The sequence below is a fragment of the Sceloporus undulatus genome, chromosome 2 (assembly GCF_019175285.1).
Source record: "Sceloporus undulatus isolate JIND9_A2432 ecotype Alabama chromosome 2, SceUnd_v1.1, whole genome shotgun sequence".
Lineage (NCBI taxonomy): Eukaryota > Metazoa > Chordata > Lepidosauria > Squamata > Phrynosomatidae > Sceloporus > Sceloporus undulatus.
This window is the reverse complement of record NC_056523.1, coordinates 262785796-262805913: the sequence shown is the minus strand read 5'-3', so window position 1 is coordinate 262805913 and position 20118 is coordinate 262785796. Positions and strand designations below refer to the sequence as shown.

Below are 20118 nucleotides of genomic sequence, written 5' to 3'. Positions count from 1 at the left end.
CCTCTCCTTGAAATTTGATTTTGCATTGTTCTTTGAATTCTTTCTTTCTTAAGACAAAATACAAGCTGTCCAAGCAAGTCTAACAGTGCTCTCTGGGAAGCTTTCCAGGAGTGTTGATGGCATTGTTTTCACATCAGTGCCTAAATAAAAAATGGAAGAGTGTTTTAACACTATAATGGAAATGTTCAGATGGGGGGAAATGCTGGGACTAAAAGGAATACTCCTGGCATAATCGCTTGATCGCGCTGAAGATTTTCAGATGACATTGTTCTCATCCAGGACTTATTGGGTGAAGATCCAGGAATGCTGCAGAAACAAACCATTCCTGGGTCTTCCCTGTGAATGATTTGTTAGGGAGCATTCCTGGATCTTATCGGGATAAGTTCTGGATGAGCACCATGTGTCTGAAAATGTTCAGCTTGATTGCATGTTTATGCCAGGAGTATGCCTTTTACTCCTGGCTTTTCCCCCCTCTGAAAATCTCGAATGTTAGAGCACTTTTATGCTGTACCTCTAGGCCCACTCAGGGAAATAACACAATTTGTGGTTCCAGGAGCTTCCCAGAAAACACTGTTAGACCTACAAAGAAGCCTCAACTTGGATTTTGTGTTAAGAAGAGGGGGGAGAGATTGTAAAAAATGGTAACAGGAAGTCAGTTTGAGGGGGCTTAATGGGTGACAGGATGAAATTCATCTGTGCTTTGTGGGTGGAGAGAGCTTAGATCTGGTGAGGGGAATGCAGAGGTAAATCTTGGTTTTCATTTGAAATTCAATTTTCTATATTTTATTTATCATAATCTGTATCTCTCCCCCCCCCCCCCCGTATTTTCTGATTTTAGTGCAGTAAAACCCAAATGATTGTTGACACTTCCAACCTTTGTTTTGTTTTGCAAATCTTAGACATTTTTGAAGGTGTTAGATACCATCTTTGTTCCATTTAAATATAATTTTCTTTTAGATCTTAGCATCACATAAATAGATGCATCTTTCTCCTTGTCTATATCCAGCTTTTGAGATTGATCTCCATTCCTATATCCTCAGCCCATTTCAACATTTTTTCTTGGATGTAGTCTTGTTCAAACACTTTTTTAAATAGTCGCCTATATACTTTGGCTCTCTCCCTTCTTTGCTTGTCAGAATTTTATCTAACTTATTTTTCTCTTCCTCAAATCTTTTTTTTTTTTTTTTGCTCTCACCCCATTAGATTCTGTTGTCTTGTGTAATATCTATCAATAGGTTCCCAAGTGCCAAAATAAACAGTAGAGATGACAGAGGGCACCCTTCTGTGATCCCCTTTTGAATTTCAGTCAATCTCATTGTAATGGTATATGCAGTATGCCCTTTCTTTACTCAGGGGATCCATTCTGGACTCTCCCACATAAAGCGAATTCCACCTATGCTTGAGCCCCATTGTTCCCAATGTGACGCGCCACCTCTTCTTCCCGCACGGCTTTCAGCCTATGCTGAAAGCCATGTAAAGCATGTCCGCATATGACATGGGCTCACTGTACTAAGATCTGGACCTTTGGGACTGAGAAGGTTGTCTTTCTTTCCTGAATAATATTTTCATCAAAGTCCATTCTCTCTTGAAATAAATGGTTTCAAAAAATATTATCAAATGCTTTCTATGCATCTAACAGAATCAAAATGGCCTTTTTTGTCATTATGATGTTCCAAAAAATAGTAATATTGAGAACAGTTCTTATGTTATTCCTTAATTAATTTTTTGGAGCAAAACCCACATTCTGATCCTCATAGATATTCCGAGAAATGTGTCTTATCATTCTGCTTGCCAGAATGGTAGTAAATAGCTTATAGTCATTATTTAGTAACTAAATAAGTCTATAATTCTTAGTTAATGTCATATCTGAATTTTCTTTGTGGATCACTGTAAAATAGGCATTTCTCTAAGAATCTGGTATCCATCCTTTTTCTAATAATATCACACACAGTTTTGAATGGTTAAAGTAGCTCTTCAGATTTCTTAAAACATGTTGATGGTAATCCATTGGGGCCTGGTGCTTTTTTAGATTTAATCTTTTTAATAGTTTCAATATGTTTCATGGTTGTCATAAGCCCATTCAGGCTTGCTATTGTTCCAATCATAATTGATCCAGTTGGTGTTTATTTAAATAGTCATCCATATCAGAATTATTTTCATTGCCCAATATAAATCTCTGTTGTATTCCTCAACGGCTGTTAATATTTCCAAAGTATCCATTACAAACGGATCTTTGTGACATTTTTCTTTATCTTTTCCTGTCTCAAATGATAGGAAATCCACTTCTCACATTTATTTGAGAATTTAAAGTTCTTTTGCTTAAGATATAAGAGCTTCACATTCTTTTTTGGACTGTAATTAAAGAAAGAAAGCTTTTGTTAGAATAACTTAATGCTTTGTTGAGTTTAAATCCATTATCACCATTCTGTCTTGTGCCTTTTCCAAATCCTGTCATAAAATGTCCTTTCCCTTTGAATGATCAGAGATCGCCTGTTCGTGTTTGTGTGTAATCATTGTGATATTCTGAAATGATACCATGATCTGTTTGAATTGTTTTCCAGCAAGTTCTTTAAAATTATTTACTTGTCCTGTAATATCTAATCCTAAGAATTCCAGTTTTTCCCCCTAAATTCCCATTACTTTCTGTTACATGTTTATTCAGATCTAAAATTTGGACAAACATCTCAGATATTAAGGCTTGAATTTTAATGAGCACAGGATCGGTTTTGTCTATCCCAGCTGTTGACAGTGGTAGAATCTCCTTCTTTGAAGGTCTTTAAACAGAGGCTGGATGGCCATCTGTTGAGGGTGCTTTAATTGTGAGTTCTTGCATGGAAGGGGTTGGACTGGATGGCCCTTGTGGTTTCTGCCAACTCTACAATTCTGTGATTCTATGATTCTGTGACATTTTTCTGGTAGTCATATTTATGATGTATACATCATTTTTGTTTAAATTCCAGCATCAGAGGTCATATTCTCCTTTTCTAAAATATAGATATTTTAATTGTTTAAAGGCCAGAGCAGATAGACCCAAAAGAGAGGCATGAGCCCGCTCTGGCAGGAAGCAGGTCATGGGCTACTCCCAAGATGACCATGGACACAGGGGTAGACCAGCACTGCCAGGAGTTGAATTATCCTGTCTCCTTTTTGCTTTGGTCTTAAGGACCAAAGAATGTTTTTTTGTGTGGGTTTTTTTGGGCTATGTGGCCATGTTCTAGAAGATTTTCTTCCTGACGTTTTGCCAGCAAACGTCAGGAAGAAAATCTTCTAAAACATGGCCACATAGCCTGAAAAACCCACAAAAAACTATAGATACCGGCCATGAAAGCCTTCGACTTCACACCAAAGAGTGGCTTTGGCACAGCTTCCAGCCGCTTTGGAGGCATGCGTTGTTTAATTAGCACACCTCCAAAATGGTCAGAAACTGTCTCATTCAGCTTGTCTGCTTCATCCTTAAGTCTTGGAGACTTGTTTTATTCCAAATTCCAAACTGCCGTTTAGTTTAATCTTCAATTTTTGCTATCTGTCTATCTCAATTGTTAGCTTCACATAGTTTCACTTTCCAATAACTTCTCAATAGAGACTGTACATCGTATCTTTAAGATGCAATTTGTTTATACTCATTCCATTGTAACAAATCATCAGCTGAGTGGAGGGGTTTCTCTATCCCTGTTCAGAATGATCTTTTGATAATATTTTAATATTGTAAATATTTGGAGAAGCTTCTGACTAGTTAACCTTAATGAATCCTTATTATTCCCCAGCTTCAGATTCACAGTGGAGAATGTTATAATTTCCAGGGTGCACATCTGTTCCAGACAGATCCTCATCCAACTCCTGACTGATGAGGTTATCTGGGAGACTCTTTTTCTGCCCTTGTGGAATCCTTCTGTATCTTTATACATTTAAATATAATAATGCATCCTACAAAGCTAGGAACAGCATGTAAATCATGTCATTAATAGTTAGCCATCCTAATCAGAGTCTCTAAGGTCTTCATTTTGACATGAAATATGGAAATCAAGCTATTCACTGAAAGAGTAAATGTTGTATTTGTTTAATCTGATTAAATTTGGCTCACGAGTATTCCATACCAGTGGGATGTGCACCAGCTCCAGGATTTAATTCAAACTGTATATAAGCAATCCAAATGTTCTCAGTCTGTTTTCAGGTTAGAGTTAAGCGACTTGGGTAGCTTATTTGAAGTTCAGCTAAACTCCACTGTTCCACTAAAATGAATGCCACGCAGCCACTATTCATGAGTGCCAGAAAGTGTGTGCCTCAGGGGTGCCCATGCTATAGCATTCTGCATTCCAAAACTACAAAAGATGAGCTCATTTCCCCCATTTGCAACACACTAGAGTTTTAATGATAGGAAAATGTGACCTCATACAGCAGAAGAAGTGCTGCCAGAATCTGTGTAACACACTGAGTGACAATTGGGCCCCTCTTTTGTGGAAATATTATCATCTGGGAAGACTTGCATTTTCCATTTTCATGGTAGATTGTTCACAGTTTTTATATTTGATACCACTGCTTTCAGTTTGGTAGGTGAATAATGCTTTGATTTTACAGAATAACAATTAATCATGTTGATTTGTCTTTTTTTAAAAAAAAAGATTAATTGGTTTTATTTAGTGACTTATTTGTTTATTGTGGTAGCAGTTAAAAATAGATAACCAGGGGCTAATAAATGTTAATGATCCCACTCACTCTGAGAAAATCAATTGCTCATGATTGCAGCACATCTCAGTGTATTGTTTTTTGCTAAAAGAATTTAATATTAAGAATATGTTGAAAAGAAATTTCCATAGTCATCTTTGTTTTACCATTGCCAGAATTTTCATGTTGGTTTGATAAATTCTTTCTTTAGCTGAATTCCTATGAACAAAGAATTAATGCTGAATAACACATTCCTCTTGTGTGTGTTTTTTGGTAATGATAATAGTTACAGAGCCTTGAAATAAAGGATTTCACTTGTTCTTACATTGTATAGGCTGTTTATGGTCCCAACCTTAGCATGGTTGGAACTCTGTGACTCTGGATTTGACCCAGTCCATTAGTCGTGGAGAACACGATCTATTTGTGCAATGAAGAGTCCCCACTGAGTGTTGAACAAAGATTCTCAGTTCATAAAACAGAGCAAGGTACTGGTGCAGTCAGCTAATTTTAGATCAGACATGGGACAGTGCAGTCGTTTAACTCCATTTCTGTGGGACTGAAAGACGTGTGCCAAGTCTCCAAACCCCCTGAATTCATCCCCTTCTTTCTCAAACCAGTTTCCATGTTTTTAAGATTACTTTCTGTCTGAAAACAGCCCAGGATACATCAGAACTCCATACAGCTGTGGCACTTTGGCTCCCGCAACAGCCAATCCTATTCGTGCAGCTGAAAACCAGCAAAAAGTGGCAGCTGGATGTGCTAGGGACGGGTTGCCATAATTGTCCACTAAAACCTGGGACAAAATGTAGGACAAAATCTAGACCAAACTGTAGGACACCTGCAGGACAAAACTCAGCCCAAAATGAAGGCCATTTAAGAAAAATGGAGGGCCTTGAATGTCCTACATTTTGGGCTGAGTCTTGTCCTGCAGTTGTCCTACAGTTTGGTCTAGATTTTGTCCTACATTTTGTCCCAGGTTTTAGTGGACAATTATGACAACCCTATTTGGGTAATATGTTAGGATGGCCCACAGCACAAAAATGGTCCCTGTCACTTATGCAGCTACCCACTCCTTTTTTTACAGCCAATGTCTTATGCCCCCCCCCGCTAGACATCTTCATTACTTCAGTTGTTATACACACAAAACGAACAGTTCTCAAGATTCTATTAGAACACAAACTGAAGATTCGAATTACAAGAGAAGAGATCCTATCTAAATATTAGGAAGACTTTTTAATTGTAAGAAGTAAGAAGTATTTGACAGTAAAATAGATTGCCTTCGAGGGTGGTGGATTCCCTTATCCCCAATATGTTTCTGCAACAACATTTTCTTAAAGTACTTTTTTAAATGAGCATTTGTAACTATGTGATTGTACAGCTGCCTAACCTGTATAAGCGGCTTTAAAAACTAAAATTATAAGAAAAGAAACCTTTGTGACCAGGGTCAATCCCAGTGGGTCCCAGTACATCTATGCCAGTCCTGATGGGTACTGCTGCCCTGTTTGCAGTTGTCACCATCACTTCCAATTCTTTGTTTGGGTGGTCTTTTGGCATGCCCTGGATTCTGGGACCCTGGCCTTTGGCCCAGAGGTCTAGCCCTACTTGCTTTATTGTGTGTAATTATATATCTCATCTTCCTCCCCCCTCTCCCCCCATTAGTACTTTGGCTCTATTTTGGATGTAGGGCAGAGAGATGATGGAGAAAACAGCTCTTATTTATTACCAGTTTAAAATTTAAAAACAGTACATCTTATATCCTAGATATAAGGGTCTATTTTACATCCTAGATATAAGAATGCTTAAATTTGTTGACTTTACAGTCCTGCAGTAACTTTCCCTGCTCCTTTTCCTAGATGCAGGGAAAATAGAGGAGGAACCAGCATTATAGGGAGAGAAGTGTCCTACAGTTCATTCGTACAGTGTTTCATTCTAAAATACATAAGGCAGCCCTTCAAATACTCAAATCAGTTAACTATCAATACTAAAAGAATCTGATGTAAGAATTTTAATAAAATCTTTACAACACACTATTAAAACTTGACACAATGAAAACCGACAGTATATTCTTTTATCTTATTATCCTGAATAATTGCATTTTACATTTCTTCCAGAAGACAAGGAGAACAGGAAGCAGATGCCTGCCTCTAGTTTATTTTATTTATTTTTATATATTTTATTTATTGATATCCTGCCTCAAGGGACTCATGGTGGCTAACAAAATTTGAAACAGTCCAGGTTAAAACAATGCAAAGCATTAAAATACAAAATTTTAAAAACAAATAATTTTTAAAAAGTTAAAAGTTAATCATTATAGACTCCTGAATCAACTATACTAAAGGCTCTGATTCTTGCCCCAGCCATTCTCTTGCTTATCAGGAATGTTTACATATCAATAGGATAAGTAGGATCCCACTATAAGATTTCAAACTATAAGTAGGTTAAACAGTAAAGTAATGGAAATCCTTATTTTTCCCTTCCTTTGTATTACAAATATCCAGAGAAGGCTAAACTGGATAGCAGGAGAAGCATAATGCTCCAAACTCCTGCTCCAGTCATTGTCACCACAATCTTCTGAGCAAGATTATTGTAACCTCCATTTTAAATAAAGGCAATTCTAGTTCAAAATGAGACTCTTACTTTAGAAATGAGGAAGGGAGAGGAAAAAAAAGAAATGTATCACACCTTTAAGACTAACTGGTTTTTATTTTAGCATGACTATTCATGTATATAAGCCCACTTATTTGAATGCAGTATAGAGTGATATTACAGTCTCAGGTATAAATCATATTTATACAGTTGTGGGAGAGGGAGAGAATGTAATAGAAATGTAAATTTTCAAATCATGAAATTACAAAGATGATTTGGTACATCATATTTTCCTTGCATCTTTTTGTATCCTATTCTGTCCCACTCCCATGACTGTATAAAACATATTTATATCTGACATCTTAATATGTCAGTCTTAAAGCTGCTGCCACATTTCTTTTTTCTCCCCCTCCCTCGCTCCTTTTTATGTTGCAAGAGACTAGCATGGCTACTGATTTGAAAATGTTCACTATAAAATCTTAGTCCCTAACATCCAGAGTTAAACTCAGGTCCTAAAAGTTCAACTAGCATATTACAGTGTTATAAGTTTTTCTTTGAAAATTGTTAGGGAACACTCTTCAAAGATTTTATAATGTGAGTAATTAAAATATAGTATTGAATTATTGACTAGTGCTAGGTCATTAATCAAGTGAAAAAATTCTATGATCCATGCTTTGAAGCATTGTAAAATAATAGTATTGGTGATCAGTGATGCATTTAGTCACAATTAAGCAGTTCAGTTGACAAATGAGGGAATGTGCTTTATTTTACACTTAATTGAATTGCACTGTGCTTGGTCACCATTGTCTCCTTCCCTATAGTTTTAAATTCTAGCTATTCAGAGATACAGATTTCTTAAGGACAGAGAGCAATTAAACCTATATTGTCCATTAGCTCTAAAATGTAAATGGTAAGGAGTATGTTTAGAGTTGTCCTTCAGAACTAAAATCATTAATATGCCTAAAGATACTTTCTTAATTTTCTTATGATACTTACAGAAACCAAAACTATATTCCACTAAATCAGAAATGGTCAGATATGTAAGAATGCGAAAAAATATTAGCGTATTTAGCCAACTGCTTTATTGTTTCCATTGGAGGAACTTAATGTCAACACATCCTGTAGTGACTTAGCTGCAGGTCCATTTCAGTCCAGGTCAGCAAAACATTTTACTAGTTGTGGAAAGGAACAGAAAGTACAGTAACACTGAAACATGGCTGTGAGGTGCGGAGTAACTGGGATACACATGCTTGAGTTTGGCTGCAGTCATAAAGTACTTCGTATTTCTCATACCCTGGAAACCAGCACAATGGTTGACTGAATCTGAACTGGGCAAATCAGAGACTTTGATTTTAAGATTTAATATACCAGTTGTATATATGTATAGAATTACTTGATTCAGTCGTGTTGCTCCACTAATGGAAACAGTGGAACAGGGAGGAGATCAATTCCCTTCATTTCTTGTAGCTGCCCATCCCTTCCTGTGTACCTGGAAATTATTGCTGAAACATGGATAGTATCAAGGGCTGTAGGAAAGATGATAGAATGAGTAAGCCATGCTGATTTAGTGGAGATACACTAGCATAATGCTGAATTTGATCCACTGAGCTGGAGAGGACTTTCTATTGCAACCCCATGCTTGATATGCTAAAGCATGCACAACAGTCAAGCCTCTACATGAGGACTTCCAAAGAGGGATAGCCCACCTACAAAAAATGATTCTGTTGTCAAACTGCTTTCATCAACAAGATGTTTTCCCTAACATTCAGCTGCAATCTATTGCTTTTGTAGTCTTAAACAGCAATAAATTTAGGAGCTGTACACAGCCCCTAAGGGATGGTGCGATGCCGGATCAGGGCCATGGCAACTGCACACCACAGCCCCGATCCAGCCTTTCCAGGGCGCAAAAAGGAACCACAAAAAGCAGCTCCTTTTGTGCCCTCAATAGGGTGCAATAGCTGTGGTGCCATGGCTATACGGTGCTCCTTCGGCATTGGTTGTTACGATGCAGCGCTGGAGGAGCACCGTATAGCCGTACACCATGTGGAGTGGCGTGCAGTGTCACAGCACCTTGGGAGTCGGAGTCGGGATGTACATCATGTAGACACGATGCCCCAACTCCACTTCCAGGGTAGCCTTCATGGCTGGCCTGAAGAGCCCTTGCAGACAACAAGTCTTTACCTTCTTCTACATGATAGGCCTTTAGATATTTTAGGAGTGATTTCTTGCTCAGTTGAACCTTTTTTTTAATGTAGTTAGATTTAGCATAGGATGGGCAACATGTAGCCTGAGGCTGCATATGCTCCCAAGACACCTCTCAAAAGAACTGAAATTCAGTGGTAACTCGGGAAATCCCAGTTTTACAGTGGTTTGCAGCCAAATATGCTTGCCTTAAGTTCAGAGCTTCCAGCTGAGACACACAGCAGGTTCATGGATGGGGATGGAAATCTGTGTCAAGACCCAGGAAAATTTCAGGTTCTTTATTTAGCATATCATGGGCTTGGGACAGACCGTCCAAAAAGGACGGTCTCCCAACGCCCAGCTTTGGTCCGGGGGAAGCCGCAGCCTCCAGACCGCAGGACATCCCCGCGGACCAAAAAGAACCCACAGAAAGCGGGTTCTTCTTATGGCATCATTGTGATGCCTCAGTGCACCAATGGCGCACTCACAATGTCACAATGGCACCGTGACGTGTGGACACTAGGCGTCCACCACGTAATTATGGCGGCGCCCATATGTACAGGGCGCCACCATTTTGACGCCCTCGTCATGTGTGAGGGGCGTCTATAAGCTATGCCCCTCACATGTGACGAGGGCGCCCTATTGCGCCTGTCTGGACCAAGCCATGTTGTCGTAAAAGAGGTGTAAAATGCATCAGGATGTTATACATTCCAGGACAAACATTGTTTTTTCCCCCTGTGTGTCTTATAAATTTTTCACTGCATCATTATTTTGTGCCATCATTTCTTTGTCTCACCACCAAGTGGTGATGGAGGAACTGATAATAGATACAGGGCAGGGATTCAGATAATGACTGCAACTGGTATATAGCTTATATAGGTACATGCATCAGAGGTCTTGCCACTAAGACATCTGGAGTATTGTGTGTCGTAGTTGTTTACACATTTATGTCTAAGGCTCAGAACAGATGGGCCAAATGAAGTGGCTTACAGCCGTTTTAGAGGTGTGATGTTCAAATGATGCACACCTTCAAAGTGTCCAGAAGCCATGCCAAAACTGTGCTTTGGTCTTTAGGAGCAAAAAGGAGCCAGGATAATCTGGCTCTTGGTGGTGCAGGTTGGGTTTTGCATCCACAGCCTTCTTTGGAAGGAGTCCATGTGGTCAACAGGGTCCCAACCCGCTTGTGGCCAGAGCGGACTTGGGACGCTCCTTTGTGCCTGTCTGCTATGGTGCAAAGAGCTTAAATAACAAAAAAAATGAATGGGGGGGGGGGGGTGGTCCCATACTTTTATGTATTCACTTCTATCACTTTTTAGGAATTTTTGTAGCATTTCAAGCACATATTGCCTTTATAAATTCACTTCTTCTTTTTATTGCTCACATATTTAGATAGAATTCTGTTTGTTAGTCTCAACTAAAGTGGACCAGTTGAATCCTTTACTGTATGGTGTGTCAACACATAGGGAAATCCCATTGATTCAGCAGGTCTACCCTGGTCAAGGATAAAAGTAGGATTTTGGTCTTCTCAGCTTGTAATGTTATCAATTATTTATTACAAGAGACTGATGTCATATAAAAAGGGGAAAATAATTTGGAATAAAGCTAACTTGAGAAAAAATGTAATACTGAAGTAGGAATAGTATAATTGTGGGAAAGAAAACAAAAGCACAAAGGAAAACTTTTTATTTCATATCTTTCTCCCCCCTTCCCACAAAATAATAAATACATAATTGTAGTGTGTAATACTTTTGTTCTCAATTTGCTGAGTGCCTGGAACAGTCCAATTTGTTTTCATTTTAATTTAAAAGGTTACTTATAAATGGAACTTATTGCTCAGCATTTTAAACCGACTCCAGCTTCCCGGGCTGGAGCTGAGATGTGGGATGGAGGTGGGGATTATCACACACTAAATCACCGCTAAACCACTGCCCGCCATCAGCCCAGGTCCTAAGTCAGAAAGCTTTCCAAACTTCTAAAAAGCGCTAGCAGAGCATGACTGGGACCTGGCTGGGACCCGGGCTGATGGTGGCTGGTCGTTCAGCGGTTTGGATTTTTTTCTCCCTCTGATATCTCTCCTGAGGAGATCTTCCCCCTCCCTGTTCACACTAAACGCCTCTTCTGTGTCTCAGGAGACTGGATATCTGTACATAGTCTAAAGCTTGATGAGTATACAGCATATATAGCCTAGTTGAAATTGTCACTTGATAGATATTGCCTAGAATATCTATCAGGCCTATAGATACTGTATTTTAGATACATATTTATCCTCTGTTTAAATACTACAACATAAGAAATGGAAAAAGGGGGAAATCACAAAAAAGGAATTCAAAGAAATAGCAGGCATGTGTAGGGGTAAAGTCAGAAAAGCTAAAGCGCAGAATGAACTCAGGCTTGCTAGAGAGGTTAAGAACAATAAAAAGGGCTTTTTTGGATATGTCCGCAGCAAAAGGAAGAAGAAGGAAACGGTAGGGCCACTGCGTGGAGAAGATGGCAAAATGCTAACAGAAGACAGAGAAAAGGCAGAATTACTCAACACCTTCTTTGCCTCAGTCTTCTCAGAAAAGGCAAAGGGTGCTCAACCTGAGGATAATGGAGCAGAGGACAGGATAGGGGCATTTCAGTACAGAATAAGTAAAGAGATAGTAGAGGAACACCTTATTAATCTAAATGAATTTAAGTCTCCGGGACCAGATGAACTCCATCCAAGGGTATTAAAAGAACCGGCAAATGTAATATTGGAGCCATTGGCAATAATCTTTGAAAACTCCTGCAAAACAGGAGAGATCTCAGCAGACTGGTGGAGGGCAAACGTTGTCCCCATCTTCAAAAAGGGGAAAAAAGAGGATCCCAACAATTATCGTCCAGTTAGTCTGACATCAGTACTAGGAAAGATTCTGGAGCAGATCATTAAACAGAGAGTCTGTGAACATCTAGAAGGCAATGCCATAATCACAAAAAGTCAACATGAGTTTCAGAGAAACAAGTCATGCCAGACAAACCTAATCTCTTTCTTTGATAAAATTACCAGCTTGGTAGATGAAGGGAATGCTGTGGATATAGTATATCTTGATTTCACTAAGGCCTTTGACAAGGCTTCCCATGACATACTTGCAAACAAGCTTGTAAAATGTGGGCTAGACAAGGTAACTGTTACATGGATCTGTAATTGGTTGACCGGCCGAACCCAAAGGGTGCTCAACAATGGCTCCTTTTCATCCTGGAGAGAAGTGACCAGTGGGGTCCCACAGGGCTCTGTCCTGGGCCCAGTGCTATTCAACATCTTTATCAATGACCTGGATGACAGAATTGGGGCATATTTATCAAATTTGCAGATGACACCAAATTAGGGGGAATAGCTAATACCCCAGAGGACAGGATCAAGATTCAAAATGACCTGAATAGACTAGAAAGCTGGGCCAAAGCTAACAAAATGAAATTCAACACGGAGAAATGTAAGGTATTGCACTTAGGGCGGAAAAATAAAATGCACAGATATAGGATGGGTGACACCTGGCTGAATGAAACTACGTGTGAAAGGGATCTAGGAGTCCAAGTAGACCACAAGTTGAACATGAGTGAACAGTGTGATGCGGCAGCTAAAAAGGCCAATGCTATTTTAGGCTGCATCAATAGAAGTATAGTGTCTAGATCAAGAGAAGTAATAGTGCCACTGTATTCTGCTCTGGTCAGGCCCCACCTAGAATATTGTGTCCAGTTCTGGGCGCCACAATTCAGAAAGGACATTGAGAAACTGGAGCGTGTCCAAAGGAGGGCGACAAAAATGGTGAAGGGTCTGGAAACAATGCCCTATGAGGAACGACTTAGGGAGCTGGGGATGTTTAGCCTGGAGAAAAGAAGGTTAAGAGGTGATATGATAGCCCTGTTTAAATATTTGAAAGGATGTCATATTGAAGAGGGAGGAAGCTTGTTTTCTGCTGCTCCAGAGAACAGGACCCGGAACAATGGATGCAAGCTACAGGAAAAGAGATTCCACCTGAACATTAGGAGGAACTTCCTGACAGTAAGGGCTGTTCGACAGTGGAATGCACTCCCTCGGAGGGTGATAGAGTCTCCTTCCTTGGAGGTCTTTAAACAGAGGCTGGATAGCCATCTGTCAGGGATGCTTTGATTTGGATTTCCTGCATGGCAGGGGGTTGGACTGGATGGCCCTAGTGGTCTCTTCCAACTCTACGATTCTATGATTCTATGATTCTATGTATGGAAATTCAGTCAGTGGATCAGAAAGCATAACCTTGCTGCTCCACCAGGATAAGAGAGATATCCTGGCAAGATATTAGAGGTGACTGTAATCCTAACTGATCTGGGAGGGAATAAAATCTTAATTCTGTTGTATATGTTGCATTTGACTGACAGGCAGCTTTGAAGAGAAAAACAGAGCTTTTGTAATGCATTATATTTTACATCCATAGAAAAGGTCATCCAAATTGTACATAGGATTCTTTCCTGTAACTAGTAGTGGAAGGCAATGCACTCTGAAAGAGGAACACAGACAGTAGTGCACAAGCAATATGGAGTAGCTGTGGACAATGCCCCCCCATAAGAATTCTTCCCAATGAAATTTTCCCTCAGTATTGCTAGTATTGCAGCAATTGAAAACACCAGTTGGACATTTAGATATAAAGTTTGGAAGCCCCCCCCCCCCAAAAAAAAAACGCACTAAACTAACCTAGTAACTGTCAACACAATAAATATAAGAATTCTAAGTGTGAACATTTTTCACTGTCTTGCTTTCTGTGATGTCAGAATTGGGGAGGAAAAGGTAATTTTATTGCAGGGACAGAGTTCCTCTTTGGAAGTCAATGCCCTCATCCCACCCCCATAGTGATACCCCAATCCACCAATATATTAAAAGGAAACAAAACAAAACCTATCCTATTTTCTAACATGTTAAGTCAGTGCTCTAAGCTATCCTACATGGATTCTGGAATGTCCAAATAACAGAATGTTCAGAGTTGTATTAATTGAAGTCTGAGTTCCAAAAGCAGGGCAGAAAGGATACTATGTTCAAGTATTTCACTAAAAGACTGGAGTCAGACTGGGGCCAGCTCCCAAATCTTTGATATATTAGGAATGAGCTGCCTTAACAATTCAAAGAGGAAGCAAAGAGAATACCATCATGGATTACTTTAAGCATATGTAACATATCCTCAGAAGTGGGTATATATACACACACACATACACACACACATGCTTAAAACACTACAAAAATGTGTGTGTGTGTGTGTGTGTGTGTGTGTGTGTATACACATACATACATTTATTTATTTATTTGTGGATGCCTCCCCCTCCCAAACCGGTCCTAATGAGTGATAATAGTGAGACAGGATTTTCAGGATGTGTGGAGGTGGTTGCCACCTGAATCTTTTGTGGTTCATCTTAATAAACTCTTAGAATGTAAGGGAGGGAGGGGACTGGCAGTTTTTCATAAGATCCCTGTGTTTAATCAAATATTAGACTTGGAAATATATATAAGTATTTCTACAAAATTATAATTTTTGCTACTTCAAAAAGAGAACACAAAGCCCACTATTATATTCCCTTTTGGAAATTAGCATTCAATAACTTGCTGGTGCTTTCCAAATTCGTTTCCATATGCTTCAGTTCAAAAAGGAAAAGTAGTGATCACATCGGGTGTTTCTATTTTCTGCAGGCCCTATCAGTGTGGACACTGCTCCCAATCCTTCTCCCAACCTTCAGAGCTACGGAACCATGTAGTCACCCATTCCAGTGACAGACCTTTCAAGTGTGGCTATTGCGGTCGTGCCTTTGCTGGTGCTACTACACTCAACAATCATATCCGGACACATACAGGGGAGAAGCCCTTTAAGTAAGTAATCCAAGGATCAGAAGAGCAGGAAGGGCATTAGGCCACTAGGCTAAGTCGATAGATACAGCCACTGTAATAGGTCCTTTTTGCAGTTCTAGGTTGTGAATACCTAACAGACCTTGCAATTCATTAGGCATTGCTCCTGACCAAGTTATTTTTCATTTCATTTGTGTAGGAGCAAAATTCATGCATTGCAACAAAATAATTAAACACATCTAAAATTCAAATACAAAATACAGTGCTTGGAAATGTTATTGATTCAAAAATATAACTCCCGGAACAATCTAAAAAGCTTACTTTTCCAAACTCTGGATATAATACACACATCTATATATATATTAATCAAAAAGAGGCCACTTGTTTTTAATGGAAAAGAAGATAGCAATAGCATTTTTTTCTAGTATCTATATTTCCAGGACAGTGGTTTTGGACATCTTTCTTTCAAAAAGACAGAAATATTTCATACAGAGAAAACTTTGGGCCCTTTCAAACCACTCAGTTTTAGTTGCATGATTCTACTTTAACTTTCATGACAACGTCCTATGGAATCCTGAGATTTGTAGTCCAGGGAGAGGCATTTCAAATTTTCAGCCAGGGGAGCTCTAGTGCCTTGCCAAACTACACAACCAGGATTCTGTATAATGTGACCATGGCATTTAAAGTGAAATCACAGTGCTATACTTGTGCAGTGTGAAAGGGCCCCTTGCATAGGCAAAGGACAACTTGAAAAGGATGTCGGTGGTCACATGGTTTTGTGGAGGAGTTAAGTCCAGCAGCAATATGAAAAATTAAATCCCATTCGCACCCTCCACAACATGGTCACAATGGGTAGTGTAGAATTCTAAACTGAAATATATTTTCTCTGGCTCAGCTCCCTTGCAGACTGTGGGTGAGGAGATGATGTTTTGGTTCATTTTTCAGGCTATTATGTAAAGGAAACAGTTGTATTCCCTCTGTTGTAACTAGTTCAGGGAAATCTTTCAAAAAATTACTTCCTAACTGATCCTGCTCCTTATTTGGATTGCAGTGGGAATAAGACATTAAAACATTTTTTCTGGAATTAACAATAAGGGATCACTTAAGACATCACATTGTTTAATAGAAGCTTAATAGAAGTCAGGCTAGGGATTTGGCTTCAAATTCTATGTCTAGAACAGGTTAGTTGTCAGGTTTAGGGCAAGATGTGTTCATGGCCAGCTCCTTATTTGTATAGTACTAGTGATGTGATCCATCCAAATTTTCCAAAGTGCAACAGAATCCAAATAGGAGACTAACTAAGGACCACCATATTGATGCAGTATTGCAGCATCAACAAATGGTGCCCACAGAGCCATTATGTTGGATTAATAGAACCAATGGAAAGCAAAGCCAAAACCAGTACCAGTAATCAGATTGATTTTATGTAGCTGCTGTGTAAATAGATTTTAGTAATTAATTGTAGAGGCTTTTGGGTCAAAATGGAAAATAGATTTCTTTTAATGTTAAGGTGTTACTTATGTGTAACCTTGTTGACTCCACTTACTCTCCCTGCTTAACATCCTGTTTTTGTCATGTTTCCAATAAAGCTTCAATTTGTCCCATTTAGAGTCATTACTACATTCATTCCTTTTAGTTTGGATTGTCTTTTTCTTTCTTCTAATTCCAATCATAACATAAAAGGTTTCCCTACACAGAATGGCAGCCAAATTATGTCATTATACGCATGTTGATTTTCATATGTTGTGCACATATTAATTCAACACAAGATTTATTCCCTATAGATGCAGCCAATATCTACTCTCTGTACTATAGTCAATGGCCAGGATTTACTTGGGCAGTTGCAAATGTGTAACATCATAGTTACATAACTACCCCCTCCTCAATCCCCAGTTACAGGGTAGCAACCACTGTGACTGACAGAGGTCTGTTCCCCTGTCAACTGGGATGCAGCTACCCCCTCCCATCAGCAATCTCCAATGCAACTGGCAAAGGCAGGGCTCCTGTCATAGCCCCCCCCCCCAAGCAGTGTGGATCATTCTTTCAAGGGGTGGGAGCATCAGTTAGTTGCTTCCTGATCAACAGGGGAACAGACCCCTATTGATTGCAGCAGCTGCTGCCTAGTAAGTAGGAATTGGGAAACTTCCATGATCCCTGTGTATCCCCTAAATTAGAGAATATGTAGGGATTGTGAATATGATTATGAAAAATACACATTACACAAATATGTAACAGAGGCTCAAAATACACGGGCAAGATAGAGCGACTTCCAGCTGCTTCAGGGACAGATCATGCACATGCACACCTCTGGAGTGGCCAGAAGCCAGATTGAGGAGCACCAGAAATAATAATAATAATAATCATAATAATAATAATAATAATAATAATAATAATAATGCTCCTTGCAAGTGGTCCATTCAGGACTGCGATGGCAGCCAGCTGGGGACCACAGCATCTGGTCGCCATGGTCCTGCTCTGATTGGAGGATGATTGAAGCTGGAGCATCCTCTGGCTATTCCAAGCTGGCAGCCTGCTTCACTCTGGAGTTATGCATTTGGAAATGACTAAGTGGGTTCCAAGCTATATTAGGCATCTAATATAATGAAAGACCAGGAGCAAGGATATGAATATTAATTTTTGTTATCTGGTGAATGAAGGTTAGTGTTGCATGTGACACCAGAATCTTTACTCAAAAAGTAGACTCTGAATTTCTTTCATGACAAATTAGGGATTTTTTCTTTTTTAAAAAAAATAAAGGTTAGATACAAACAGCACATACACAGACAAGTGTACTGCATAGAATCATATGCTGTTAATATATTTATAATGGGCTATTCCAGTAGCACACTACATTACATTTCAAATGTGATAGCATCTGATATGTTGCATATATATACAGCAGCATTTGTATTTCCTTACTCAATAAAGAAAAACTGAATTTATTTCTTGCTACAAGACTGGATGGTAGATAGATTGGGGACAATGGTCAGCATGAATGGTGTTCTTTATATGTAGGATAATTGTGTAAATTATCCTCCATATTTGTTTATCTTTGTACCTCATTGCCATAGGGCCACTTCAGCACAGCGCTCTCAGTGTCAAGCTAGTCATGAGGAAAGTTCTTGTATGGTCATGTCCTTGTGATCTATATTTTATGTGTATTTTATTACTATTGCATGGAAGTTACTTGAAACAGTTCTGGTATGGCAGTTACTCCACAAGCAGCTATAAACTGTAGACAACCTCTAATTCATTTCCTTTGCATAAAGACTATATGGCCCAGATATCTCCAATGTGTATAAATTAATGCGTCTTCTCTGTGAAGACAGTTATAGATAGATAGCTCTTGGATTTGAAAAATATATTAAATATATACAGATTTAATGCATTTGAGCCTGTATATAGATATTACTAAGGTAAAAGATAATTTCAAGTCAAAGTAGAGGAAAGTGGTTTATATTGTGTAAGCTAATCCTAAAACTGGATTGATTTTAAGGCCTTTGTGATAAAAAAAATCATAATTTGCAAGTTTGTCAAGCAATGAAAGGTAGTATATTTTGACACACTAATCCAGTAACTAATCAGTTTTCTAATAAACAATCAGCAATACACTAATGTGTCATCAGCATTTCAGGAACTCTGGAGAGAGGGAGATCTGCACATAGACGTTAATGAATACACAAAAAATCATTAGGTGATCAATACTTCTGAGTTATTTTCATTGAGCTGATAGGTCTGATACATTAGAGCTGACATTTTACATTTGTCAAGATCACAGTGCAGTTTTTAACAGTAGAGCAAGCTGCTAAAATATTCCAAGAGAGACAATCAAAGAAACACAACTTAAAGATGTTGACACCCTAGGCTGAACTAGAGATGAGATGAATGCACATTAACATTAAGGTCATAGGTTCCTCAAACCATAATTTTCCTTAAAAATTAATTATCAGGTAGTTTATAACATTCTGTAACGATATGTGTGGGTAAATGCCTCCCTTATATGTTTGGAAATATCTACTTTCTCTTTTATATAATGTTTACAGGGGAATAAAATCAGATAAAAAGGGGCAGAGCCTCTTCATTTTTTGTAGAGATATTTTTTCATCAAAAGATTCTTCTTGGATGCAAATAGGCTACAGAAGCACTGACACACAGCTTATTTTTAAGGAACATTACATTAAACCTCTGGAGTGCAATCCATGCTTTTTCTTTGCAAGTGTCATTGAAAATAATGGTAGCTGTGCAAGATGGATCCTTTCTAAGACAAATTTTCTGCCAGTTTCTTTATTTTCACAGTGTAGTTTCTTCAGGAATTTAAAATTACTGTGATGAAATAATAGTATGTCAAAGCAGTAAGATTTGGTATCCTCATCTGGAATAGGCATAGTTGTCTCCCTGCATCCCTTCAGAAACCTTCTGTCTTGATGCATTTATTATCTGAGTTTGTCATTTAAATCAGTGGGGTTAAGGTAAGATAGAGGTTTGAAAGTTTGGGTCTTCCCTTTGACTATCTCAAAACTTATGGAACCCTGAGTAACATTTTTCAAAAATAGCTGAAAAATCACCAAGACTACCAAAGGCCTCTTTAATATGCACTCAGCCGTATTGTAATTTCAGATACAGTGGTTTTCTGTTCCTGCAAAACAAAGTGATTATTGCTTCAGGGCTTCACAATTGTTCCAATAGGTAAGACTCCTGATTTTTAAATTAGCAGGAGGTGAAATTCTATTTGTCATCAATTTCTCCGAGGGATTACAGAGCAGAAAACTGCAGACAAGCTGCTTCTTTGATGGCTCATTCCTAAAAATCTCTTTTTGTTCTTTATCTATTTGAACTGACAGTGATCAGAGCTGTAACAGGACAGG

The 20118-nt window shown here is 38.8% G+C and overlaps 1 protein-coding gene across 2 annotated transcripts in view; it reads left to right on the top strand.

Moving 5' to 3' along the window:
- PRDM6 (PR/SET domain 6) overlaps nucleotides 1–20118 on the top strand; it is a 115928-nt gene that overhangs the window by 94741 nt on the left and 1069 nt on the right. For both annotated transcript variants that reach the window (XM_042453475.1, XM_042453474.1), the window contains one exon: nucleotides 15101–15277. In XM_042453475.1, coding sequence (XP_042309409.1) covers nucleotides 15101–15277 — 177 coding nt within the window. The remainder of the gene's footprint in view (nucleotides 1–15100; nucleotides 15278–20118) is intronic.